This window comes from Neltuma alba, unplaced genomic scaffold, assembly GCF_004799145.2.
Source record: "Neltuma alba isolate B1F8T4 unplaced genomic scaffold, ASM479914v2 tig00011214_pilon, whole genome shotgun sequence".
Classification (NCBI taxonomy): Eukaryota; Viridiplantae; Streptophyta; class Magnoliopsida; order Fabales; family Fabaceae; genus Neltuma; species Neltuma alba.
In genome coordinates this window covers 574,951-590,229 of record NW_021635938.1, presented here as the reverse complement: position 1 = coordinate 590,229, position 15,279 = coordinate 574,951, and the positions used below count along the sequence as shown (strand labels likewise).

The 15,279-nt window shown below is 32.3% G+C and overlaps 1 protein-coding gene across 3 annotated transcripts; it reads right to left on the bottom strand.

Moving 5' to 3' along the window:
* Positions 1 to 3,679: 3,679 nt before the first annotated feature.
* Positions 3,680 to 11,322, bottom strand: LOC114762360 (plant cysteine oxidase 4). Of its 3 annotated transcripts, XM_028951827.1 has the most exons (7): positions 11,197 to 11,320; positions 10,352 to 10,428; positions 10,169 to 10,253; positions 6,635 to 6,780; positions 6,363 to 6,510; positions 4,203 to 4,406; positions 3,680 to 4,111 (listed from the first exon to the last, which is right to left on the bottom strand). In XM_028951827.1, the coding sequence occupies exons 4-7, from the start codon at positions 6,710 to 6,712 to the stop codon at positions 3,993 to 3,995; spliced, it is 549 nt and encodes a 182-aa protein (XP_028807660.1). In that variant the 5' UTR covers positions 6,713 to 6,780; positions 10,169 to 10,253; positions 10,352 to 10,428; positions 11,197 to 11,320; the 3' UTR covers positions 3,680 to 3,992. The 3 variants fall into 3 exon arrangements, with proteins under 3 accessions (XP_028807660.1, XP_028807658.1, XP_028807657.1); XM_028951825.1 differs by having other exon boundaries at positions 10,169 to 10,428; positions 11,197 to 11,322; XM_028951824.1 differs by having other exon boundaries at positions 10,169 to 10,424; positions 11,197 to 11,322.
* Between the last annotated feature and the right edge of the window lie 3,957 nt (positions 11,323 to 15,279).

Sequence of the window (15,279 nt, the reverse complement as noted above, 5' to 3'; positions counted from 1 at the left end):
AAAATAAAAATAAATTTTGCGTGATTTTCCAATTTCATTATTGAGTGAAGAAGCTATTGACAATAATACTCCTCCGGTCCTTAATATAGGATCTAATTGTTGAATGGTTTGGTCCTATTTTCTTATAATTAACTAACTTACCTAACTTTCTTAATCTAATCAAATTAGTTAAATGAGTCTTATATTAAGGACCGGAGGAGTATGTAAATATCTATGTAAGCGTTTTTTGAATCATATGGTTAATTTTTCTTCAGTCTTGACCCTGCCTGAAATTTAATTAATAGTAGCAACAATAATTAAACTGCTTTTCATTAATTGGTCAATTTTAAAATCAAATTTTTTTATGAGACCCATGGCATTAAATGGCCTTGTATATATTAATGTGATCTATCGACAGAAGTTCAGTCGTAATATATTCAAAGTATTTTTATTTTTTTTAATTTTATATAATAAAATTCTCAGAATATTCATATTTTTCGGAGCCAGCAGAATATATTGAGATCTTAGATCTCTATTTTGTATTTTCATAGTGAAGGCTGGCATCCACTTGTGTGAAAATGTTTACTACTACTCCTGCATATAACTATAACAATTAAATGAAAATATATAATAAGATATAGAACCTATATTTTTAATTAGTAACATGCCAAATCATGATAATCACTCGGTTTGGAACCTCTCTTCCTTCTTTTTCTTTTTTTCTAATCATTGGATTAATATATTTAATGATTCAGATTTTATTTTTTAATAAATTTTTGACAAAAAGATTTAAAAATATTTAGTGCATTTGCAAAGTTTAAGTTAAAGTTTAATACAGTTGTAATTTATTATTTATTTTATCTTTATAATTTAATATTTTAATAATAGTTTTAGAAATTTTAAATCTCAACTGTTGAAATATTAATCTAAAGGCTCAAAAAAAGAGAGAGAGAAGAAAAAAGGAAAAGGAAAGAGGAGAGGTTCCCAGATAATCATCAATCCTACTTAAATTATTATTAACACTATTAGAGTCCTGAATGCTGAATAATCATTAATGGCATCATCTTAAATATTATGATATCTAAAATATCCTAGCATAATATATATATTCTCTGTTTTATGTTATAAAGTACGCTCAACCACTTTATCAGAAATATATAAGAAAATGTAGTTAAATTATGAATTTTGTTTGAAAATTGAAAAAAAATTTTTTTTACCCATATTAAAACTATGAATCACATTCTTATAAGATATAAAGTAAATTATATTAAAATTTAAATAGAAATAATCTTAAAATATAATTAATAATCTCTTTTTCGATGGATATAATTAATGCTCTACTCAGCATAACATGTAATAAATTAATATTCCTTTTATAATATAATAAAATTACTAGAAGAAGTATAAAACAGGAAGAATAGAAAGACAAGACATTTAAAATTATATACTCCCTGCTTCTTAACATAGAACTTAATTGTTGAGTTGATTTTGGTCCTAAATATAAAATATATTTTTCATATTTATCAATTTTTTCTAAATTATCACTATGAATACTCCCTTAACCATAATTAAGTAGAAGAGGGAGGAAAGATATTAGAAAAATGATTATAGTGTTTAAGAAAAACATATCATATTTCTTATAATTAACTAACTTATATGACTTTCTTAATCTAATCAAATTAGTTAAATAGGTCTTATATTAAAACCGGAGGAGTATTTGATATGATCGACCAGACAAAGTTGGCATGAAACAATTATTATTATTTCAAAAGAAGTTAATCAAAGTAAAACCTCAAGAATGTCGGATCGCATGAGTTTTAAAAGACATAACCTATTCTCTTAAAATAATTCTTATCATCTTGTAAATAGTAAAGGTCTTTATTGACGTGGGCCAAAAAAAAAAGATTTAATTCATAACTTAAATGATCTTGAATTCAAATTTCACTATTGATGTAATAAGAACCATTTTAGCGAGCAATCTATAAATATTTTTAAACATGAAGATATGACTTGATCTTAACGAAATTCTAGGACTCACCTACCTATTTTTGCCAAATAAAGCTTCTGGCCACCTCAATATTATTTTATTTACTTAAGCCAGACGCATTTTTCGTGTATAATGTATTGAATCTGATAAATGGGTTGGATTGTTTATGATTTATAAATGATGTAATTTGATATAAATATTAATACATGTGATCTTTAATATAAGAACTCATTAGAGATTTAAGTTAATCCTAAATATAATATCACAATCCACTTTGTTTTTAATATTTATTCATTTTATTTTCTATGTAATTCCTATAATAATTGCACATGTTAAAGAGTTTTCATCAATTGATAGTTCCAATATACATAATCAATAGTTGTATTTTAGACAATTTATTATGAATAACTAATTTAACTAATTTTTTAATATTTGTAAATTAATTATCTAATTATTATATTAGAGACAAAAATAGTATTATTTATATTGAAAATCATGTTGATATTGATATTTTTTTTGGGTGAAATATTAATATCGATATATTGATGATTGATTGATGAGGGTCAATGACGAGAAAAAGACCAAAGGGGAAATCAATGGGCCCAACTCTCTGTTTGCTGGGAGAAATTCCGTATCTTATTTTGGGCCTCTTATGCATGTTTTCATGGGCTTGAAACCACAGGAATGAGACCATTAATCAAATCACATTGATTTAGGAAAAAAAAATTAAAATTAACTATACAATAAATATATAACAAATATAATTTTTTTCACATATCCTTATTTACAAGAAGAAAGGGTGTGTAAGAAAGAATTTACCATCTAAACAATTTGCTTTAATAGTAAATAAATACATTTCACGGGAAAAAATACAATATTACTAGAGGTTATTGGATAAAAGAAAAATAAAAATTTAACAAAATATTTGACCCAAAAAAAACCTTTAAATGTCTTTTATAAATAGGAAGGCACCAATACCTAAAAATTGTCTCTTCAGTAACTAAATAAAACCCTTTCCCCCGAGATTACTCCAGTTGAAAACCCAACCCCTTCCTGATTTAGAAAAATCCAAGCCTTGGGTACAAGATTGCGTTGTGGACGCCAATCCCAAGTGACACCAGAAACTGCCCCTTTTTTTTTAGGTGAGAAATTTTACAAAAGGAGTTGGGCTCACCCACGATTCAAGGGCAGGACAGGGCACCTAACGCTTGATCCGCTTGCCTGTTCCTATGGGGCACGGGAGCATGACAAACAAGCCCTTTTTTTTCTGGCCCAATAGGTAGGAATTACCCAGCTTTACTACGCTGTGAAGATACCTTCCCCAGTGTCGCGACTGGAGCCACAACAAAGTAGCATCCCCCAGGATCGAACCCCCTCCCTTTGGTGAGAGAATCCGACCCCTTCGTCAGCTGAAGCCACAGACAAAGGTAGAAACTATCCTTTTGAAGACATTATAAATGGAGCTCTGAGGATGCAAAACAGGCGTCGGATTAAACCACCCCCCGAGAAAGAAAAAGCTGATGAATACTCCCAACCCCTGCTTATGAGACATACGTTACGCCACATTCTTGTAACTTCCAGCATGGCCCCTCTTTTTGGTTTAAAGGCTATGGTAAAGAACAGGACGAGGAGAATCCGCACCTTGTACTATGAGGTCCTGTCCGCAAATGATAGAATTCTTCATGACATCGAGTAATCAATCTAAGCTGAGGATAATGCAAAGAGAACATAAAATTATCTTGTTTCTCGTTCTGAGTAACAGGTTATGACACTGCCTCCCTCATCGGAGTTCTTCAAAACAGAGTAATCTATCTACCGGTTTATGCTGAGGTCAGTTATAACTCAGGGCCTATATAAGGGCATTATTATGTACAAACCAAATGCCTAACTGACATGACCAAAATATATAAAATAATTATTGCAATGGCTTTAGACAACTCATTCCAGTACAGATTCTCTTTAACGTATCTTCCTAATAAAAAAGCCAATTTCTTGTAGTGTAAAATACAGAGAACAAGAATAAATTTCAAGTTCTAATGACAGGACCTTTGTACAGCCCTCTCCTTATCACAAAGTCGTCAGGAGGTTGAAACTCTTCCAACCAAGTCACGTCAGAAAATTCAACTCCATTCACTTGAAGCTGACCTGCAATTGAAAGAATAATGTCCATATTATGCATCAACAGAACATGATTTTACAGTTAAAGCCGACACCAATGAGACCAGGCTTGTATTACCTGGAAGATCTTTCCTGAGGGATCTCCGGAAGTAAGTGCAGTGTCTTCCGTGTTCAGAAGAGTAAGGTGGAGACAATATATCGAGGATTGCGCAAGGACTTATGGCTCTAAAACAATGAATATTTCCTCCACTGGTAGGATAAAGAACAGTTGCAGGCGTAGGGGCTGTCATCTCCTTATTTTTCACAAGCTTTGCAGGTCTAGCTGAAAATCACAGTTTGGTTTTGATCCAGTAAGCCAAAGTCAAATATTCATTTTCAACAATTCCCAGAAACAAGAACAAGACATAGACAATTAAAAATGTCAAAATATATTTTAAGAGACACCATCTATAAAAAAAATTTAAAATAACAAAAAAGGTATGAAAAACGTGATACGCAAAACAATCATTCCAGACACTTTATTTTTAAAATGAATAAAACGTATATCATGATTTTATAAATACTCAGCCTTCCATTCACCACAATGTTCTACTTCATCCTTGAGAAAGTTTAGGTCATGCCAGGATGCAGTAAATGGACTTCCTCATTCTACATAATTCCATGGTGTCCATAATTTCCTCGTTTTCACCAAGAGATAGAGGAAATGTACAGAGTCTAATAATACCAAGCCCATTCTATGACGGCTGCTGAAACTTTTTTTTTTTAACCGACACAGCTGAACAATATTAAAATTTCATCTGGACCATGCACCCGCCAAAGGGCATTCCCTTTCATGTGTTTAGCATGCAAAACTAAACTATTTAACTAGGGTTGAGACTTGGTTTAAAAGCTCCGCCCAAGGTCAAACACAGAATGCATGGTCATGTTTTACAGCTTGACATCTTCTGCTGAAGCCTAGGTCAAAAATTATCCAGGGCTTTTCTGAAATTTAACAGAAAAGACGGCAATTATTATGAGCATTGGCATAATTCAGTGATGGTTCAGTCCCCTAGGGGCGGTAATAATCTCTTCCAACACAATAGCAAGTTGACCATCCAAGACCACTGGCTGTACATTATTCTTAATAATTGCTGGAAAGGTGCCAATGTTAGCACTAAGTAGCATGACAATGAAGGCATTCTCAATAAAGATTGGGATTGGTCAGTGAGAAATAATTTAAAGAGATGAGGGCCCTCGCCCAATGGATAAAAGTTACTCTAGGGGGTAACAGGCTGATCTTCCTGGCAATATATCCAGTCCGTGACTATATCAGTCATGGTATCATTTCATACTCAATTCATCTCCATCAAGAGGCAAAATATTATTATACTGTAAGCACGGAAACTGTTCTTAAATTGATATTAGGCCAGAGATGAAGGAAGCAATTACATAATAAGCGTCCTCCAGGTTCAAACTAGGACGACTCAAGTCCTTGTGTTTCAACATTGAGTTACGAGAATAAGCCAGATACAGGGGCAGAAGGTCAAGAGAGCCTGATGAAGGCCAACATAATAACTAATCATAGCCGGTCAAAGTCAATCAAAGTAATTGTACAACTGCAGCATCAATATTATTTTCAATGTACCCAAGTTAGTAGACCTTAGAAATAAAAGAAAGTATAACACATATCGGTAACATAATTGTTTACCTTTTTTAACACACTAACTGTCGACTTTTATTTTACTTGATGCTGCCCCTTTCCTTTTCCATTATTAGTGCTATATTGATGCAGATATAAGCTAAAAACAAAGACCATGAGTACAGATTTAACATCTTTCAAACCTCTTTAAACACTAGGAGGAAAAAATCAGGTCCTAATTTTTTTATCATCATATTTTCCAATTCCTCTCCACGTCAAAACATAGTGATAGGCCTTTTTCCCAAAAAGTACTAGGACTAAAATTAGATAAGCAACATCCGTTTCACTTCCCTTATCCATAATTTTGCATTTACCATGTAGTTCCAAGAGACCTTTGCCTTCTTTGTACATGCTTTCAATAACCTTGACTGAGACATTATAATAACATAGCACATTTTTAAACCAATCAAGGCCTTTATATTTATCTTCCTTGATGGAAGTGAACAGAGACTGTAGTGGAAATGAATGTGTCTAATACCATGTTGTTCAACCTCCTCCATGAGAATTTTGCAAGGGCTCACCACAGTTATATCTGACTCATTTCCAAGCATACACATAGGAAAGAAAGTTTGACTGAGTAAAACCAACTAGAGAACAGACCTTCAGTTGGATCAGTGGAGCCTGATAAATCGATCCAATCATAAGATTTGACATGCATTGAACCATATAAAAGCTTGCTCAACACAGTCATTCCAGGATGGTTATGGAGAGGAATCATAGACGATGGCGGCATACAAAAGATTCCTATCTGCAAAAATAAAATGCATATTTAGGTCATATATCTGTGTTTACAGCCAATTTAAAGCCTAAACTTTTAAGTGATAACTTTGAATCATATAGAGTGTAATATAAAATTGGGAGTTAATACATACAGAGAAGCTATCATCCTCATACAAATGTAAGTACTTGATTGGCGGCAATGATTGATGATTCCCATTCCGTTCAAGCATTGAACTAGACCAATTACGAACTACTTGTGCCTCCTGTTCAAGACCTACATCAGATGGCTTGATTTTTTCTGGGGAGAGGGAAAAAAATGTCAACAGCCATAATGAAAAATCTCAGTTGGGCATGGAAACTGTCATGTAGCACCAGCAATAACTCTACAAATCAATATGCTAAAACAATTAAAAGAAAAGTATGGACAGACATCAAAATCATTTGATCAGGTCATGAGATAAAAATATGAAAGCTGAATAATTCTGTTTATTCACTTGCTTGAATTAAGGAGTACAGCAGAATAAATAGATAAAAGGATATCTCAATGATAGGAGACAGAGTCCGCGATCCTAGGAATAATAATAACCTAAGATTGAGGAATAACAAAGACCTAACATCAAGGAGAATAAATTCAAATTCAAATACATAATCAGATCACATTTGATTACTCTTAACAGCTGTAATTTAATCTAACCTAGGGTTTCTCGGCCCAAATAGAGTTCTGCACTAACAAATTATATTATAAGCAGGAATTTCATGTTATGTGCCCGTATCTTAGAAATATATTATGATAGATAGAAGTAAAAAGAAAGGGAATAGAGAGGGGTAAAACTGAAAATCTCACTAAGATTACTCAACAAGAAACATAGCTTCTGATTTACAATTAATGCCCTTTATGCAGAGCTAAACCCCTGAACCTTTAACAGCTACATTCTCTTAACGACTAATAACTTCTATAACTACTATAACTACCCATCTTTTACTAATTACAATTTACACATCAAATTAGTACTATGCAAATGAAATCCATGGAAAGGGAAACAAATGTGCGCTACAGGTCATGCGCACAAACAACACACAGAAAAACTAGTAGTGTGTTCAGTTGAGTAAATAACCATAATCCATCATTTAAAGTGACAAACCTGCACACATATCAACACCCCTCCATGCCTGATAGACGAATCATCCAGCTCTAGAATCACTTCTTCATAGTTAATAAGAGAAACTAAAGGGAGAGCGGCACTCATACACCCCTATCATGTCCTATAATTGCATTCTACTTCCTAATAGGGTAAAACAACTGACCCCTAGTCTATTGGCACCAGTGCAACAAAAACCACTGCATAAGTTTACAGCCCAAAAAAAGGAAAGGGGAGGAGAGGGATTTTGATGGAAGGGAAGGGAAGAGAAGAGAGGAGAGGGATTTTAATATTATCTTGTTTTGATTAATGAAAAGAGAGGGAAGGGGAGGGATTTTTTATGATCTAATAAGAGTGCGATAGTTACCATCCCTTCTCCACATGACGTAATATCAAAAGGGTAATATGGGGATATTAAAAAACTAATTATAGGCATATTAGTCAAAGCAAGCTAAAATATTATGCTTTCCCTCCAAACCCCACCTTCCCCAAAAAAAAAAAAAAAAAAAGGGAGGGGAAGGTTATGAGGGAGAGGAAGGAAAATCTTTAAAAGAAACCCCCCCCCCCCAAAAAAAAAATTTTAGCAACCCACATAAGGGGAGGGGAGCAAAATCCCTCCTGCCCCTCCCCTTCCCTCCCCTCCTCTCCCTTCGCACCAAACAAGCCCTACAACTTTCAACCACTTAAAATTACTAAAATACCCTACTTGTTATTCAATGTCCCTCTTCTCCTTCTCTTCATCTTCCTCAACAAATGTTCCATGATGTTTAAATTTAGCATATTTGGTGCAATGATTTTCTTAATTAAAAAAAAGGTAACAGGTTTTAATTGAAAAAAAAATCTAACTAAATCCCAAAAACAGATCAACAACAAATTATTCTCATCTAATCTCAACCTTTTGTTCATCCGGAGAAAGAACAATACCACACATCAAACATCATTATTACTACCAAGACACAGAATTTACTGGCAGTGAGGGAACAAAGCCAAGCTTTATCTAAGCCCCTTTTGGATATCATGCCTTTGACTCAAACCCTCCAGCTATTATTAAACACAAAGTAGGCTCTAATCCCACTGCCTTGGACATTCTTTTTCATTGGGTTCAATGCTTCAAGGTTTATCAAATATATGTGATTTTCTTTTGCGTTTAACATTGAGGCTTCCTATTATCTCAACACCAAAAATAAACTTGAAGGCCATTGATAAATTAATTGAAGAAAAATGGTAAGTGAAAAGGAATATTGAATAATAAGAAGGATATTTTAGTATTTTTATGTAGCTTAAGTTTCTAGATTTTTATAATAAGGGTCTTATTGTGATGTGCCAAAACATCAACAGTCAATTGAGATTTCCAACCCCCCCAAAACAAAAAAAATTAAGGGGGCATCACAATTAGAAGCAAAGATAAGAAACGTAAATGTAATTTCCCCCCAGAAAATAAAAAAATTGTCGGAGGCATGTCTTAATAAAATTATAAAATTGATTAGAAATAATGAAGGCATATATAAGCTTGTGGTTACCTTAACCAGGTAGTCTAAGTAATTTCAATGAAATGAATAAGCTCAAGTAAGGGCAACCACAAAACATAGCATTGTATGAAAACAAGAAACAAAAGAGCCTAACCACCACAAGATCTGAGACCCATAAAAAGAAGTTGGAGGGGGAGTGTTGAAGTTAAGACTTGACATAAGTCTTGCAACTAAAAGTGATAAGAAAAGTGAAGGGGATGGGGAATGTGCAGGAGTAGATATGACCAATATGGAAGACATGTCAGCTGAAATATTCACATAAACTATTCAGCAATTGTGCATAAGCTGTGGCTGAGCAATAATATAAAATCATTTCAAATACATGAGGTTTACAAGAAAATATTCATCTCCCACTCTTGAAAAGAAAAGGAGGAGGAGGAAGGTGATATTTCTTGAATTAGAGGAACGACTCCAATAAATAACATGCCCAACCAAAAACCTCGATTACTCAGCTCCAAAAACCATTATTGAGTCTTTCACTCCTCTGAAAGAGGAAGACTTAAAAGTTGCCTTGATAAACGCACAAAGACAAGATTGAGGAATATGAAGAAGAATAGAGAACGAGAGAAATTTTGTGGTTGTATTGACATTTCACACATTATAAGGACAACAAATTAACCAGATTTATTTAGTGTACAATGTGTTCAGATTTCCATTTATTACTGAGAAATCAGAACACATACAGCAAATATATTCTTAGGAATATTATAACAGGCAGCAGACTTTAGGTAAGTGGTGCCAAATCAATGAGTTCAGGAGAATAACTATATCTGCAGGTTAATTACATTGTGTATGTTTGTTTTTCAGTTTGAGTGACTCAGGCACATGTTCCAAAGCAAAGATTGTGAGAGGCAATAATTTTTTCCATTTTCCAAACATCCACTTCAGCCTTCTAAAACAGTGTGCCAAACACGCTAATGGATATTATGCATCCAGGAAGCTCAGAAAACAAAGCTATGGAGTTGACAACAAATATATGCAATAATAAGCAAAAGCACCAAGGCAAAAAAGCACATACCTAACTTCTCATGAACTTTTTCAATGGCTTCGTCTGACACTGGTCCATCTGGTGAGAAAGATGCTTTACATAGCCTATAAAGTCTCTGCACATAATATGGCATCTTGTAAAGGCGTAACCAACTTAACCACTGAGACCAAAGCCTCTATTCAGCAAGTCGACAACACCTTGAAAGCAGATTACCGATGGCTATCAAACCAACAATAGTGAGTCTACATGACAGTAATCCGATCTTTCACAACAAATTTATGGTCACCTGTCTAACAATAAATATGCAAAGATATGAGTTGCTGCTTCATTGTCCATATTAGATATCACACCAAGGTCAATATCAAATGAGTATCATATGAATGTGTTAAACATTTAGGAAGCCCATAATTCATTAAAAATCACTACTAAGATTTTGAGTGCATTTTACTCTTTTACTTTCTCAAAAGATGCATCCAGGGAAACTAGAATCTACTTGTATACAGAAATTAACTCCTCCCCTTTATGATTTGCCTTCAACAATATCACTACCCTCACAACATAAATATAGTCATTTGGCAAACTCACAATTAATTCGAAACAAAGTAAGTCTTCATTGTATTTTTTCCTTCCAATTCATTAGAAGATGCATGCACGAAAAATATGTTAAGCTTGGGAACAGAAATTAACCAACCCCACGATCTTTCCACATGAAAAAGAAGATACGTTGATTAAATTCATCCTTTTGTCTTCATTGACGTAGAAAAAACAGTTTGCAACAGATTCAAATGCAATACCCCGCGAACAAAGCACTCATTTTTGGGATGCATCAGAAGTATACTCTACTATACCCGGGAAAAGATTACAAACAGTAAACAAAAAATGAAGACCAGAAGCTGCCCGATAAAAGAAGTTAAACCAAGGACGTGAACAAGTCTCAGAAAAGATCAACAGGATGAAGTAGATCAGAACCTCGGTGGGGTATAAGATTCCGCCAGAAACAGCAAAAGGGGGGAAAACAACTAAAAACAGGAATCGAACGGAGAGTCAGGCCAAAGTACCTGAGCTGTCCATGGTTGAGGAGTAAGGATAATTCTTGATTAGGGTGCCAAATAGGAAGGCGACGAGGTGTAGAGGAGAAGAGAAGCGAAGCGCATGTGCATAGAAAGTAAGCGAGGGATCGTTAGCAAATATGGTGGAAACGGGAGGGGGGAGGCGGGGGAAGAGAGAGAGTGAAAAGGCCCAAGGAAGATCTCGGACACGTCATCACTCTGAATTCTTTTCCATTTATTTTTTAATTCAAATTTTAATTTGTGGATTTGCCTTTTTATGGACTTTAGAGCCGCTTAAACGTCTCTCGAAGACAGAAACAGGCTTGCGGGCATATGCTGCTACCAGTAACATTGTCATTAGGCGTAGCTGTATCCAGCACCTATTTTTCTTTGCAAGGGGAAAAAAACCTCCTTGATAATTTTACATGTAAAATTTATTTATAATATTACATCATATCTTATTTATAAGATCTTATTTATAGTTTATAAATAAAATCTTATAATTAAAATTAAAAAAATATTTATTAATTTTTTTAAATTAATATTATTAATATTTTTTAATAATAATTAAGGAAGAGAAAAAAAAATTAAAAAAGATACTCCGGTAACCTTTTTTCCCCCTAAATATCCAACTGGCTTCTGAAAGGAAAAAGATAACTTCCTTTCCATACTGGATTTAGACGTAATTGTTTATATATTTGGATAGTTAAATTAAAATTTGACAAAATATTATGATTGTTAATGATAATATAATAAAAATTTGATTTAATTTGAATTTTATATATTTTAGATAAAAAAATATACTTATTCCATTATTACTAAACAATCACGTCTCTATTATATTTCAATTATAAATTCTGACAATTCATGTATCGGATGACACACACATATAGTTCATAAAATTCTTGTCCACCAAAAAAAAAACAATCTAATTTCCGAAAAAATAACAACTCCAGCCACGCTTTTTAAGGGAAAATAAATGTTTCTCAACCACTGAATTGTTTCTTTCTTTGCACAGAAATTCCCAACCATTGATGAGGTACCAAATAATAAGATCATTCCACGTAGCAAACAACGAAGCTACGAAGGTTCTAGCATATTCCTTAAACCCCACATGTTTGTTAAGAATCGAGAGTAGAGTTGACTCGATGGCGAATTTTTTTAAAAAATTAATACTCTTCCACTCCTAAATATAATATAAATTATACGAGTATTATAAAACGAGTATTATATTAGAACTTTATACTATAAAAAAGGATTTATATTTGGGACTGAAGGGAATGCTACCCTATTTTTTAATATAAAAACTTCTTTAATTTTTATTTTAATTTTAAATATAAGATCTCAATCTACTTTGTTTCTTATATTTATTTTTTTTAAAGGTAGTCCTTATAATAATAATAATTCTACCTAATACACTTGATTAATAAAGATATTTTAAAAAAGATAACACTTATTTATTATAAATAACTAATTCAAATTAGTCGACTAATTCTCATGTTAAGGATCGAGAGTACTACTTGGATGGTTTTAGTCAAAAGATCGACAAAGGAATTAAAAGTATAATACTTTTTTTTGGGGTCAAAGTATTAAAACTATAATACTAGTATCAAATTTAATCCTTTTGTTTTGAAAAATAATAAATATATAAGAATCTGAAACGTGCGGTTTGAGTGCGTTTTTGTTTTTATGTTCTTCTTTAAAGCAGCTTTATGCGTTTTTCCCCCTTAAAACAAATAAAGTAACGTCTCTGGTTAGTTCTATAACGTGATAGTTTCAAAAACAAACAAATGCTTTCCTATTATTTATTTGTGCATTTTCACTTGATTATTTGAAAGTTAATGAACTGATCAAGATTAGTGCATCCGAGAAGACACATTGCTTGATCTTTTCTTTCTTTTTCTCTTTCTCTGTTTTTTTTTTGGTCTTACCAAATTGCTTCAATTTAGATTTTTTTTAAGATAGTATAAACCAAAAGTATTAAATTTAAGCAATGGGAGGCCAGATGCGTTAAAATTAAATAAAGTTTTGATTGAGTTTAAATATTATAGGAAAAATTAGGAAAACATCCATGATTGAAAAATAATTGGTGAATGGTAGTTAAAATTACAGGAGAAAAACTATAAAGCTTCATTTTAATTGGAGCGCGAGATTAGTCAATAATACTAAAGTGGTGGATAATTTGTTTCAGATATATATAATTCTCTTTCTATGGTAAGATCTATTCCTCACAATTTTTTTGTTTTTTTAAATCTAATCATCATCAATATAAATAATAAATAATAAATTTCTTAAAAAAAATCACACCATTCATAAATTATAAATAATGCGCCTCTTCACATATTCATCGTAACACCCAGACTTGCAAAATTAACTCGCACTACAAGTTGTCATGCTCAAATTCTCATGTTGTTCGTGTTTTCACTCACCAATTTTGTGACTAATTCGAAGTGGAAAAAAAAATGGCTCCTTGCAAAAATGCCAACCTTAGAAAAATGTTTTTTTCTTTGCCAACAAAAAATTTCTAATCAGATAATAGCAATTTATTCAAAAAAAGAAAAGAGTTATGCTAATTAAAACCTCTCTCACTCTCTCACGCACACAGAGTTATATTTATCTGGTTCTACCACAATGCGACGTCTTTTTTCAACCTAAACCACAATGTTACATCTTTGAATTACGTAATGTTGATGAATTATTTATTTCTATTAATTTCATGGTTATACGTCTTTAGTTATGGCCGAGTGGTGTTTTTAAAGTTGTTGTCGGTCTTGTCTTAAATTAATACGAATCTTTTAAATTCATCCTTTAGGCTAGCGAGAAAGTTATTTATGGACAGACAATAGGAGGATGTTAATAAAATGATTCAGATATAAAGAGGTGAATGTATAATGTTAATATGACCCCTGGCATTATACTACCTCCGTACTAATTATAAGAGTTAGTTGACTAATTTTAAGAGATTAAGAAAAGAAGTTAAATTAGTTATTTGTTATAAATAATTATTATATTCTATAAAATATCATTGCTAGTCAAGTGTGTTGGCTAGAACTACTATTGTTAGAAGGACTATTTTAAAAATATATATAAATATTAAAGACAAAATAGATTGAGATCTTATATTTAGAACCAAAATAAAAATTAAATAAATTTTTATATTAAGAACTGAAGTTAGTACGAAATATGCTAGTACTCCTCCGGTCCTTATTATAAGACCCAATTTGACTTTTTATTTGGTCCTAATTATAAGACCCAATCCATTTTCTCTCTTATATTTATGCATTTTTTTCCAAGATAATCCTTCTAATAATGATAGTTTTAGCCAATATACTTAATTAGCAAGGATATTTTAGGAATAACAACACTTATTTATTATTATAAATAACCAACTTAACTTACTTCCTTAATCTTCTCAAATAAGTCAATTGGGTCTTATAATTAAGACCGGAGGAGTATATGTTTTTGCCGGCAAGAACATGGGCTTCATATGAATGATATAATAAACCTTTCAATATAAAATACTCCCCTATCCTAGCCTCCTATTTGTTAGAGAACAAAGTCAAGACTGAGGAAAACTTCCGAAACTGGTGTCAAGTCAATCATTAGATGATAATATGGCATATGAAGATAATTTTTTTTTTGGGAAAATTTCAAAAAAGTGATAGTTAAATTTCAAAATTTCAAATCAGTACTAATTATTACCTCGTAAAGAAAATGATTACATTCAAAGAGCAAATGACAACACATTTTTGTAGTAATTCCTGATTTGAAATTTTGAAATTCAGTAGTCATTTTTTCAGGATTTTCCCCCCTTTTTTAATTTTTACCAAAACTTCAAAATTGACAGCACACAAAAAAATTTCAGCACTTCAAAATATAAGATTTGAATTCATTTGTACCCTCTTTTAGGAGGTGTTTAAAGACACCCAGAAGTGTTTTGAAAAAATATTTTTCATAAATCAAAATAAATTTTTTCACATATTTACTTCATATACTGTAAAATCACGTTTGAAATCATGATTTGATTTTTACTTGTCTTTCTATTACGCACAGCGCGTTTCGAGGAGCGTGTTCCAATGAAAATCCTGTCAT

Excerpts from the sequence above, each read along its gene's own strand:
- LOC114762360 (XM_028951825.1), bottom strand. The coding sequence starts at position 10,271 with ATGCCATATTATGTGCAGAGACTTTATAGGCTATGTAAAGCATCTTTC. Across the intron at positions 6,781-10,168 it reads AAAAGTTCATGAGAAGTTAG|AAAAAATCAAGCCATCTGAT; the intron begins GTATGTGCTTTT and ends CCCTCTCCCCAG. Across the intron at positions 4,407-6,362 it reads CTCCACTGATCCAACTGAAG|CTAGACCTGCAAAGCTTGTG; the intron begins GTCTGTTCTCTA and ends TGTGATTTTCAG.